The 11,504-nt window shown below is 37.9% G+C and overlaps 3 protein-coding genes across 4 annotated transcripts; 2 read left to right on the top strand and 1 right to left on the bottom strand.

Moving 5' to 3' along the window:
* The first annotated feature begins 18 nt into the window (after positions 1-18).
* Positions 19-991, top strand: 140up (upstream of RpII140). Its single transcript, NM_001134392.1, has 4 exons — positions 19-179; positions 257-511; positions 588-836; positions 913-991. The coding sequence occupies exons 1-4, from the start codon at positions 19-21 to the stop codon at positions 989-991; spliced, it is 744 nt and encodes a 247-aa protein (NP_001127864.1).
* A 129-nt stretch (positions 992-1,120) lies between these two features.
* Positions 1,121-8,047, bottom strand: LOC100123226 (twinfilin). Of its 2 annotated transcripts, none has more exons than XM_001606786.6 (5): positions 7,043-8,047; positions 6,830-6,907; positions 5,924-6,583; positions 5,730-5,848; positions 1,121-1,845 (listed from the first exon to the last, which is right to left on the bottom strand). In XM_001606786.6, the coding sequence occupies exons 1-5, from the start codon at positions 7,065-7,067 to the stop codon at positions 1,684-1,686; spliced, it is 1,044 nt and encodes a 347-aa protein (XP_001606836.1). In that variant the 5' UTR covers positions 7,068-8,047; the 3' UTR covers positions 1,121-1,683. The 2 variants fall into 2 exon arrangements, with proteins under 2 accessions (XP_001606836.1, XP_003423949.1); XM_003423901.4 differs by lacking the exon at positions 1,121-1,845 and adding an exon at positions 2,099-5,247 and having other exon boundaries at positions 7,043-7,243.
* Positions 7,623-11,127, top strand: LOC100123216 (glycine--tRNA ligase). The gene is made up of 5 exons (XM_001606777.6): positions 7,623-8,237; positions 8,583-9,751; positions 9,823-10,334; positions 10,408-10,595; positions 10,678-11,127. Exons 1-5 carry the CDS (start codon positions 8,004-8,006, stop codon positions 10,786-10,788), a joined length of 2,214 nt encoding a protein of 737 aa, XP_001606827.1. The 5' UTR covers positions 7,623-8,003; the 3' UTR covers positions 10,789-11,127.
* The last annotated feature ends 377 nt before the right edge of the window (positions 11,128-11,504 follow it).

Genomic DNA, 11,504 nt, shown 5'->3' with positions numbered 1-11,504 from the left:
CAAAACATTAGATAAAAAATGTTCAGCAAATTAACGAGAAATGGAAAGATTTACGCTTTTTTCCCTTTCCTCATACCGGAGGATAATCCACACGACAGGGTCGTCGTCGACAAAGATAAAATATTCGACCCTAGCAAGCAGACTGGTTGGGACAGGGTTAAGGCGTTATTCTCGAAACAGTAAGTTTCTCGTTTAATTTCTATAATAATGAAATTTAACGAAAAAACAGTAGTTGAGATTCATCGATTCTTTTCAGCCAGGATACCACATTTCATCCCAAGCTTGTAAGCGTTGTCCATACGAGCATAGCGAGTTTTGTAATAGGTGGTATTATTGGAGGTATAAAGTCGTCTAGGACTACCTTTATACAGTTCATCGAGAATAACGAAGCAACAAAATTTGAGAGTCAGTTCCACGCAAAGAGACTGCTGTCCGACAAGATGTTTACGAGTTTTGGTAGTGGTGGACTGAAACTGGGTATAAGGGTGTCCTTTTTCTGCACGTCGCTCATGTAATGCCCTTGTCACTTTAATCAGTTTTAAGATGACTGCGATTGTTTAATAATTAAATGCATCATTGTTTTACAGGTTGTCATACGTCTTGATTTCCACCTACAAGAACAAAGATGCAATTTGGTATTACTCAGCTGGCGGAGCATACGCCGGTGCTATATACAAATTTCCTCTTGGTCCTAAAGGAATGATTTCTGGTGGAGTTTTTGGTGGCTTCTTCGGAACTCTGTATGGTGCTTTTCATTATCTTTCATTACTCGCATTAAAATGGTCAGAGGAACAATATCAGCAATCTATTTACCAGAAAAAAGTCGAGCGAGAAGAGTGAGTATATTTTTACTGTTGTAAAATTTTTTACTTGCACTGCAATTAATAATTTGCGTTACTTTTTCATCATCAGAACCATCAATCAAGTACAGAAAAGGTTACTCATGAAACAAGTAAGGGAAGATTTTGAACAGCAGATGCTTCGTAAATAGGGGGAATTTATAGAAAAGTTTATGTTTGTAAAATAAGAATTTACCTGTGCAGTTAATAAAATTTGTAAAAAAATAATATTACACAGATTTTGTTTGAATCAGGAATGTGTCAAGAAAACAGGCCTATAGTTAATGTTACTGCTTAATTTATTAATGTCAGATTTTAAATTCTCCAAATTGAAAAAAAATATTCATCTAACTATTAATAAGTATCATTCGGTGCACAGGTTTGCATACAATATTATATTTATAATACTCTAAGCGGTGATTTCACTTTTTTCATTTGAGTAATACATATACTTGAATTTTCAGACAGTCATATAGAGTTCAACTACTTAGTATTTTAAATAAAAAATGATGCTAATTTTGATGAGAGCACTCATTTACAGAAGGGAGTAATTAAAAATCACACTTACAGAATAGGCCTGATTATTATCGAACACTGTAAACTTTTTCAAAAATATAATGTTAAAATTCTTTTTAAATACTTTGCAAAACTTTGTTAAAAGCTTTAAATACTTGATCATTTAATTTAACTCACGAGTAAAGAACATGATTATACTTCACAATTCATATACTAAAATTAACACTTTTTAATCGAACAACAGCCCTTAACCCTGATTGTTTCACAATAATCCCACAATTATTCTTTTATGTACATAATATTGAGACAGTCTTTGCTCATAAATGTATTATTCCGAGGGCTCAGTTTCCTGAACCTTTGTAATGCGCTTTCCACCTCTATTGGGTGGACCTTTCGGCTTGGCAAACTTTGGTCGGTGCAAATTCACTTTGGGATGTAATTCATCTTGTAGAAAAGCCTCCGTCAGTTCCATTCCATCATCTATTTCAAGCTACATAAGAAAGAAAAAAATGCAAAGACTAAATTATTCTCTACTTGTTAAAATTATATTAGTGCAAGTTTATCAGAATATTCAAAACCATCGACGAATACTTCAGGCCTATTTTGTAAACTATTTTTGTTTTAAATGAGTTAATCCTTATGATTTTATTACATACCGTGTGGATGACTTGTCTTGGAAAATCGAGCCTAAAGTAACAATAGAGTGACAAAGGAAGAATGGCAAATAAAAAAAACTAATCAAATTCTTCTTACAGTTTTATGGCATAGCTTTTTATTATACTTTTGATACTAGATGTATCGTTGGCAAGATATACAATTAAATCTTCATTCACAATGCTTCCTTAACTGATGAAATCCTACATATCTATATTATTAACAGAACTCTGCTCGTCTCGTTACACATAAATAACGGTTCCTTGATAAACAAGTGTAAAACTGGTTACATAATAGGCCTGGAGCAAACGTCGCTCTCGTCAAAATAAAAATAATTCAGCCCCAGGCAATCAAATGCGCTGACTTATTATTACAAAAATCATCAACGTTAATTCGTGTTCAATCAGAAAAAATCATTCGTTTTAATTGAAATATCTACTTCTGCGTGACATTTACAATGGGAAGTTTGCTTCGGTTTAGTTGGAAAACTACCAATGGATTTAAAACTTTGAGTTATATATAAAAAGCTATTATTAAAAAAATACAGATCACACAAAATAGAGAATGCCTCTTTAATTTCACATTCTTTATATGGCTACCTTTTGGTTTTTCCACCTACTTTAAAAGCTTTCCACAAAGAAATACGAATGAGTTAATTGTAAGGGAAGAAAGCGGCATAGCAACTTCAAAAACGAAAATCGGTAAAAGCGCAAAAATAGCAACGATTAAAAGTAATTCTCGAAACACTCATTCTTATTTCTATTTCACAGATCTGGAATGTTAGTAAGTTCTCCTACAAGCTCATAAGGGTATAATTAATACAACTTAAACATTATATATCATAAAAAGCTTAAAGTAAGTGGAAAACTGCCAGTATCAGTCTTAAACATTACGATTTCCCACTGTCATATATCATTTTTACATTGGCATTGGAAACAATATACATACATATACCTATATACTTAATATGCTTGAATAACATCGTGAAGAGCATCACTAAACGTGATAGTTTATAAAAAACAAAAATAATTAAAAAAAAAATTGTTCTGAAAACAACGAGTTTTCTCTTTGGAATACATTTTTTGAGCATTTTTAATCGTTCGTGAAAGGCGATTCTCAGAAAATATGGTAAGACTTTGCATTCAATTCTGAATTGAATCCCCAGCTAAACATTTAATTATTTTTACGACTCATTCGCAAATATCAAGTCATCAAAGATAAAATCCTAATTTTTACTTTTTTTATCATTTATTGTTCTAAACGTGTACTGTCAGTATGTAGTCATAGAGTAATTTTCATTTAAAAAATACGTGAACTGTTCACATCGTAAATCTTGTAGTCTTACAAAAATAAATCGTCATCATCAATCGTCGGGATTCCAAGAATCGCGTTTACCGAAACTGAATTTAACTCATCAGTTGATCAAATGTCACTTTTGTTTGTTCCGTGTGTGAAGCGTATTTTTTTCTAGGCAGTATCTATAAGTTTATTATTAGTGCCTACAGAGAAAATAGGCAAGTGCAGATTACAGTACTTCAAGCATTTTAGATATAGTCCTAACTGTTTAGCCATATTTTTTTTTCTTCATCACATAAACAGCATTTCACCAAAAACTATACTGATGAAATAATAATATATATTGATAATATCGGTCGACTTTTAAAAGAACAATCATTCTGTAATCTCAAAGTACTCGTACATTTATTGTTTAAAATCGAAACGGACGTTTCATAATATCGTATCTTTGGAAATTTCGCATTTTCTTCTAAATATTAAAAAAGTCACTTATTCTCTAAATCGTTTGGTTTTTAGAACGCTCGATCGAATTTTCGCGCGGGAAATCAAATTTTTGAGATTAAAAGATACAATTGGTCTTTGAATATATTATATTACGAACACCTCTCAACCTGTCCTTCACTCAACTGTCCTCAGCAGCGAATTCGTACACGTACAATATATATCAAGGTCCGACGTCGAACTCGACTTAAGCCTTTGTTTTAACGTTGAAAGTATCAACGAGTACCACGTGTACCCGTAACTTATACGTATAAGTATATATATCACGTTTTTTTTTTTAAGACTAGGAACTAATTAGAGAGGCAGTGCGCTAGACTTTCCGTTAACTTTTGTCATTGAAATTCTGTTCGCCGAGCAAAGGTAAAGTTTTGCCGCGAACGAAAATTTTGTACGATCTGCGACGGCACTGGCGTATACGTTTAGTTTTGTGCGAAAAAAATAAGGTGTATATTTATAATAAAAACGTGGATAACGTTCGATTGACAGCAAACATAGGAAACAATATGCGATTATCATATGATAAGAGAAACTAATACTAGATAACTCGTGCAAAGGACTTAACTTCGAGGCGAGTCGGACGACTGGGCCGAGATAGAAACTTACAAATCTCACAACAAAATAAAAACTGACTTTTCCTAAGCCTATTAATTCTAGTCGACTTACACACACAGGATCTCGTAATAATATCACCGTTTATATGGATTTCCAAGTATTTTCCAGGTTTCTCCTTAAAAATAACTACTTTCTTATATTCTCTAAATTATAATTTCCTTGTCCTTCCATCGGCTCTCGCACAAAGCAAAGATGTGGCTGTTATTATATAAAGATTTGTTTTGAAATATAAGAGTCAATAGATTTTTCACTGCCAAAGAATACTATCATCGAAAATTTAGAAAAATACACTGTTATTATTTAGATCTCTACCTCTTCTATTATTACACTTTACTGCAATACGTATTACTTTGCTCGACTATTTCTATATATTATCAACTTGGGAATTTGTGTGATTCAGAAAAATACGACCTCCTCGGAGGCTGTCATTTTTAAATATAATCTGAGAATTAGATTCGCGTTATATCACAAGCTCGAAATCCGAAATTCTGGACGATATCATCATTTTTTTTTTCTTTCTTTCTGTCGTTATTCGTTAATTCTTTTTTTCCCCTTTTTTTTTTCAATCGCTCTCATTTGGTAAATACATATCGAGAACAGTTTTATTAGAGTCTCTTCTCTCTTGGAGGGAGACGCAATTGGCAACGAGTTAATATTAGGCCTGTTAACTTAAAACGCAGGATCGCTTCGGCTTCGATTTCTTTTGGATTATTGTGTTCGGCGGGGCACAAGGAGTCGACGGTGTCGCCGGCGTCGATGTGCCCGTCCCTTTTATCACCGGCGGGTCTTCCAACATGTCAGCTAACTCTTCGCCGCTAGTCACTTCCAACTGCGATTGAGCGCAGTTTTGTGAAATAGAATTTTAGATCTTTGGTTTCTATTTTTTTTTTTTTTTTTTTTGGTAAGGCTCAAACAATTGAAAAAGCAAACTTCACTCCGCAAAAAACACACTCTAGCTAGTCTACTTTTAAAGCACGTCTTATCTTTGAAGCTGTGGAGCTTATAATCTGTGAAGGTAACAGATTCATCTGGAAATCTTTGAAAATCTATTTTTTTTTCATGAATTAAAATATTTGATTGGTAAAAGTTAAAACATTTAGATTATTCCGTTTAGTTACGAATTTCCTCTGATATGATGATTTACACTTTATTAAATTGTGGTTAGTCACAATAATTATTATTTTATGTAAATATACTTACAAAATTGATTTTTAAGATTTTAGAATCTGATCCCCATTCATGCAATTGACCATTCACGATGCAGTAAATAATGTGCTATTTGAGAGGAAAAATAATTCAAATGATACTCACCTTTTTTGCTATTGTCACTCCTAAGGATTGAATGAGCTCCAGTAATGGAGCCTTACACGATGAATACAACATTCTTTCTCTTATAGTACAGCTGTAGCCAGGCATACTGTATATGAAGACTGAAAACATTCCAAAGAATAATGTTAGTAGAAATAAGATAATTGTGTACTCAAAGGGCAACAGTCAAGTCTCACCTATAGCCTCTATATAATCTCCTTCATGGGTATGCTTGAAGTTGTACAAGTGATATCTAGCAGAATCTGAAGGTACTTTTGTTGGTAATTTGTCTAAGGAAACCTCACCCGCCATCACTAAGTGTATTTTCTCCTCCTCTGTATCAATCTTTAATTGTACGTATTCATGAACACCTTTTCCCAAATCTGTTATTGCCTGCTTAGCTTCGTCCGTTACAGGAAAGGCAACACCACTCAAAGTCTGATGTCTAGTCTCAACACTATAGTCAGTATGAACAGTAGTCTTCTTCAGTTCAGCAAGTTCTTCTTCGGCAGTAGTTAGGGGAGCTGGAGCTGCGTCGTTTCTTTTGTGTCTGTGATATCCATCTAGGCTAATATCTTCAGGTACAGTTCCATGGAGTTCCTCTTTTATAGATGCTGATCCAAATTCTTGCTTAAGCGTGGCTTTAGTCGAGGCATACAGCATCTTCTGTCGGACCGGAGCAGTATCCGGAGACCAGGATATAAGTAGCCAGTCGTAGCCAGAATCAGGAGACTTGGTATCAAGGCGATAGAGAATGTAGGCCGGCTGATTTTCCTCGATCAGTGGCTTGATCAACTTGTCATAATCGTTTTGCCATTTTCCAACAGGTTTCGACGAGGTGGAAGGGGCCAGTTCCTCTATACAGTAATAAACTTAATCATCAGCAATTACACGAATTAACAGTAAGTATCCACAGATCAATTCAATTAAATTGAAGAAAAAAAAAAACTGAAAAAACATTCACAAAAAGAATGTAGGCCATTGGTAGTATAAAGAACGAAAAAAACATCGTCCGGAAGCTATCGAAAATAGATCATTTGTTTCCTTTGTATTTAAAGCCTAGTGAATCACGCGTCACGAATTTAGAATTTAATAAAACTCACCGTTCTCGATGGAGACCTTGAGAACGCGTATCTTGCCGTCCCTGCACTTGGCGAAGATCTTCTTGAGCGCATCGTTGGCTGCAGGAAAAGAAGTGGAAAAATTTTCATGACAAAGGGACGGGAAGCTCGTCAAGTGTGTATAAAACACAGAGCCACGACACAAAAACAAAGAGGCTGTGGCGTCCGTAAAACGAAGAAAACCTCGGTACTCACCCTTGATTCCCGTCTGGTGTGACATCTTGCTCCTCTTCGGATATCTTCTGGCCTGTTGCCGTGTGCCTCGGGCGCCCCGTTATACACCTCTATTATTTTCCCTTCCTCCTTTTTTTGACACACGGTCCAGCCCAGTCGAGTACGAGCGACTGAACTGCTGTATGCGCGGAGAGCGGAGAGAGCAGCGCCACCGAGCGATTGGATTATAATGATGATACCGCGACCAATCCCAGAAACACACAGGAGCGGATCTATGGAAGGGAGACGAGTTCGGCGGAAGTTTCAGTTTGACCGAGGGACTTTTGCCCGAGGCGCGGCTGATATGATATGCCGAGGGAAGTCCCTCCCAGCACTGTATAAATGCCAGTGGAACGTCATCGGCGATTTAAAAATAAAAACAGCTTGTTTAATCGCCGCATGTAGGTATGTACCGATGCGCTTTATAGTTTGGCGAATTCGATACGGGAATCGAATCGAGAATAGTTTTTCGGTTATTTTTAGGACGTTTTTCTCTTTCATCGAATGTAACTTTATATCGCTTATGCGATGAATTATTATAGCGATGATATTGAGCCGTGAATCACTGTGATAATACGCGCTGTCAATTCTTTATCATTGTTCAAAAATAGAATATACCAACTGCCTTTTTACCCGTTATCATATGTAAAGCACATGTTAGGTGCATCGTTAAACGCTACTTAACTTTAACTTATCACCCAAGTATACTTCAAAAGCACGAAACAGAATCCTCTCTTACCAACCGCGAACACCTTTCCAACCCCGTATCCCCCAACCCCCGGGCCCCTGGGCTCTAACCTCACATTCTCGAAATTCTACCTAATCATATACGTAACTCGCCAATCCATGCAATAATCATGTGCAGCTCAGTTTCGTGAAAGTACGGCTCTTCTCTCTCTCTCTCTCTCTCTCTCTCCCTTTCTCAGCGGAAATCACCTTGCGGATGCGCGTTCTCCTAGGTTGCAGCTGGCGACTCGGCCGCTCACTGCTTCGAGCAGCGCAACAACAGCAGACGCCTGTCTTAACCGCGAGGTTAAAGTGTCACGCCGCAGTCGCTCCGGTAGTCTGGGGCAGTAAGAAGAAGCATCGAAAGGTCAAGCTCAACGTCTTCCTGGACATGGCTGATCCGAAAATCGAAGCCGAGTTGGCGCCGCTGAGAGCCAGCGTCAAGGAGCAGGTAGAGCTCTGCCATATGGTTTAGGGGCTGCTGTGTTGTACTGCGGCGGTACACGTGCTTTTGCATGACTCAATTAGCGGGTTTATGGCGTTTGACAAGACCTTCTGTTTTGATTTCTATTTTATTGCTTTATAGATGGATTTGACGTTTACTGTAGCTCATTGGCTTTGGAGCAATTCATTGTTTTGAAGGGTTCACTTTGTTTTGTATCATGTCATATCTAAACAAAACTATGATTTGACTTTTTGATTATTCATTGATGACAAGCGAATGCTAAAGCAGTAAAACAATTTGAATTGAATGCAAATAAGTGGCAAGATATTTATGTATAAAAATGAATTTCAGGGAGATCTGGTCCGCAAGCTCAAAGCTGATGGAGCCCCAGAGTTGGACATCAAGAAAGCTGTGGCAGAGCTCAAGCTGCGTAAGAAGGTCCTGGAAGACAAGGAGCTGTCTTTGGTTCCTGATGCAGCCACTTTTGATAGGGCCAGGATGGAAGATCTCTTGAAGCGCAGATTCTTCTACGACCAGTCTTTTGCCATCTATGGAGGAATAACTGGACAGTATGACTTTGGTCCCATGGGTTGTGCCTTCAAAGCAAATCTCCTCAGCGCGTGGAGAAACTTTTTCGTTCTGGAGGAACAGATGTTAGAAGTAGATTGCTCCATCCTAACTCCAGAATCTGTTCTCAAAGCCTCTGGCCATGTGGAGAGATTTGCAGACTTGATGGTCAAAGATGTGAAGAATGGAGAATGCTTTAGACTGGATCACTTGATAAAGGCACATCTGGAGAAGGTCTGCGCAGATAAGAAGACAACAGAGGAGACCAAGAAGGAGTGCAAGGACATAGTAATCAGACTTGATGGCATGACCAAGGAAGAGATGGGAGCTGTACTTAAGAAGTTCAACATGAAATCTCCCATCACGCAAAATGATTTGACTGAACCCATTGAATTCAATCTGATGTTTGGTACACAAATTGGGCCAACCGGTCTGATCAAGGGATTCTTGAGACCAGAGACTGCTCAGGGCATCTTTGTCAATTTTAAACGTCTGCTTGAATTCAATCAAGAAAAATTGCCATTTGCTGCTGCTCAGATTGGAAACTCTTTCAGAAACGAAATTTCCCCAAGATCTGGACTGATCAGAGTGAGAGAATTCACCATGGCAGAAATTGAACATTTCTGTGATCCTTCTGACAAGAGTCATCACAAATTCGACTCTGTCAAAGACACCAACATGCTTCTCTATTCTGCCTGCAATCAGATGGATGGCAAAAGTGCTGAATATTTGACTATAGGCAAGGCTGTTGAAAGTGGCCTTGTAGCCAATGAAACCCTTGGTTACTTCATGGCTAGAATTCAAAAGTTCCTTGTAAAAGTAGGTGTGGACCCTAAGAAACTGAGGTTCAGGCAGCATATGGGAAATGAAATGGCCCATTATGCATGTGACTGCTGGGATGCAGAGTTGCTGACTTCTTATGGTTGGGTTGAGTGTGTTGGATGTGCTGACAGGTGAATACACATATTAATTTTTATATTCTAAAATTTGTGACAAGTACAATAATAGCATTTTTTATTTATAGGTCAGCTTACGATTTGACACAGCACACAAAAGCCACAGGAGTAAAATTGGTCGCTGAAAAGAAACTTCCCCAGCCCAAGACCATTGATGTTTGCGAGGCTGCGCCAAATCGCGGCCTCATTGGCAAAACTTTCCGCAAAGAAGCGAAAGTAATTTTAGATGCACTGGCTGCACTGGAAGAGAAAGACATCGACGCTCTAGAAAAGGATCTCAATGAGAAGGGAGAGTACGAATTGCAAACGTCCGACGCTCCGTACAAAATTACTAAAGACATGATCACCATTAAACGGTATCAGAAAACCGTTCACGTCGAGGAATTCGTTCCCTCGGTTATCGAACCGTCCTTCGGTATCGGTCGTATCATGTACTCCGTATTCGAGCACAATTTCAAGATGAGGGATGGCGATGAACAGAGGAGATACTTCAGCTTGCCACCCGTTGTCGCGCCTTTGAAATGCTCCGTTTTGCCGCTCAGTTCCAACGCTGAATTCACTCCATTTGTCAAGAAATTATGTAAGTTACTGCCTCAAAATTAACGATCGCTAAAGTTATTCTTTTTTAACACGAAAACTTCTGATCATCATAGCTCAAGAACTCACGAGGGTAGACGTATCGCACAAAGTTGACGATTCTTCGGGCAGTATTGGTCGCCGGTACGCGAGAACAGACGAAATTGCCATACCGTTCGGTATCACCATCGACTTTGACACCCTGAAGGAACCCCATAGTGCGACTTTGAGAGAAAGAGACAGCATGGGACAAGTCAGAATAAATGTAAGTACTTTTTTCTTGTCAAAAAAGCGCCTTCGTACTTAAAATCGAGATTTCGATTGACGCTAATCTTTTTACCTTGCAGCTGGAAGTATTGCCGGCTGTTGTAAGAGACTTGTCGCTGGGAAAAATAACGTGGTCGGATGTCGAGGCAAAGTATCCAAAGTTCGAACAGCAAGAGTCCACCGAGGCTTAGTAAATTATTATATAATTATGATGGTAATTAATCTGAATGACTATTTAGAACATTGCATAAGCAATATGCCAGATCTAAATACCAGACAGACTTAGTGCGATGATTACCTAATGTCATAATGAATATTGTGCTTTAATGAGAACAATTGAATTTTTATAAGATATTTTTCAAGATATTTTGTACCTCAGCAGAACTGCGCATTAAAAGGAGCATTTATTTCTTAACTATTTATCATTCATTTCGCTTGCAAAGCACGCGTCTACGCATTTGATAACTTATGATCGAAGTGTAAAGCCATTTAATTCCATTGTCTTAGATTAAAAAAAATTATCAAATTTATTCTCCGCATCGTTATTATTTACCGTTCGCCTTCACACGAGATTTTCCCGCAGAGCCTACCATTCCAATATCAGCTTTTTCCATTTATCCGCTATTTTTGTCATGTTTTTGTCCACTTTTTCAAAGGTTTTACGCTGTTGCCGCCCCGTCTCGTGCCCAACCTCCAAACACGCGAGTCTCTTCCACGTCCAAGTCTACGAGATCCAAACAACCGCGAAAACTCAATTTTGATTTAAAATCAAAACTATCCGTCAACTCTCGACCAAAGTTAGTGAAAATTTGATTTTTCCAACAAAATTTTGAAAACCGAGCCCCCGCATTGCGCAAGTGTCGTTCCTTCGAGATCGCCACGCGATTGGCCCGTGAGTCCATTTAAA

This window comes from Nasonia vitripennis, chromosome 1 (assembly GCF_009193385.2).
Source record: "Nasonia vitripennis strain AsymCx chromosome 1, Nvit_psr_1.1, whole genome shotgun sequence".
Lineage (NCBI taxonomy): Eukaryota > Metazoa > Arthropoda > Insecta > Hymenoptera > Pteromalidae > Nasonia > Nasonia vitripennis.
The sequence above is the reverse complement of the archived record's forward strand: the minus strand, read 5'-3'. Positions and strand labels throughout refer to the sequence as shown.

Excerpts from the sequence above, each read along its gene's own strand:
- LOC100123226 (XM_003423901.4), bottom strand. The coding sequence starts at position 7,067 with ATGTCACACCAGACGGGAATCAAGG. Across the intron at positions 6,908-7,042 it reads ACACCAGACGGGAATCAAGG|CCAACGATGCGCTCAAGAAG; the intron begins GTGAGTACCGAG and ends CTTTTCCTGCAG. Across the intron at positions 6,584-6,829 it reads CAAGGTCTCCATCGAGAACG|AGGAACTGGCCCCTTCCACC; the intron begins GTGAGTTTTATT and ends ATTACTGTATAG.
- LOC100123216 (XM_001606777.6), top strand. The coding sequence starts at position 8,004 with ATGCGCGTTCTCCTAGGTTGCAGCTGGCGACTCGGCCGCTCACTGCTT. Across the intron at positions 8,238-8,582 it reads GAGCCAGCGTCAAGGAGCAG|GGAGATCTGGTCCGCAAGCT; the intron begins GTAGAGCTCTGC and ends AATGAATTTCAG. Across the intron at positions 9,752-9,822 it reads TGTGTTGGATGTGCTGACAG|GTCAGCTTACGATTTGACAC; the intron begins GTGAATACACAT and ends TTTTATTTATAG.
- 140up (NM_001134392.1), top strand. The coding sequence starts at position 19 with ATGTTCAGCAAATTAACGAGAAATGGAAAGATTTACGCTTTTTTCCCT. Across the intron at positions 180-256 it reads AAGGCGTTATTCTCGAAACA|CCAGGATACCACATTTCATC; the intron begins GTAAGTTTCTCG and ends GATTCTTTTCAG. Across the intron at positions 837-912 it reads AAAAAAGTCGAGCGAGAAGA|AACCATCAATCAAGTACAGA; the intron begins GTGAGTATATTT and ends TTTCATCATCAG.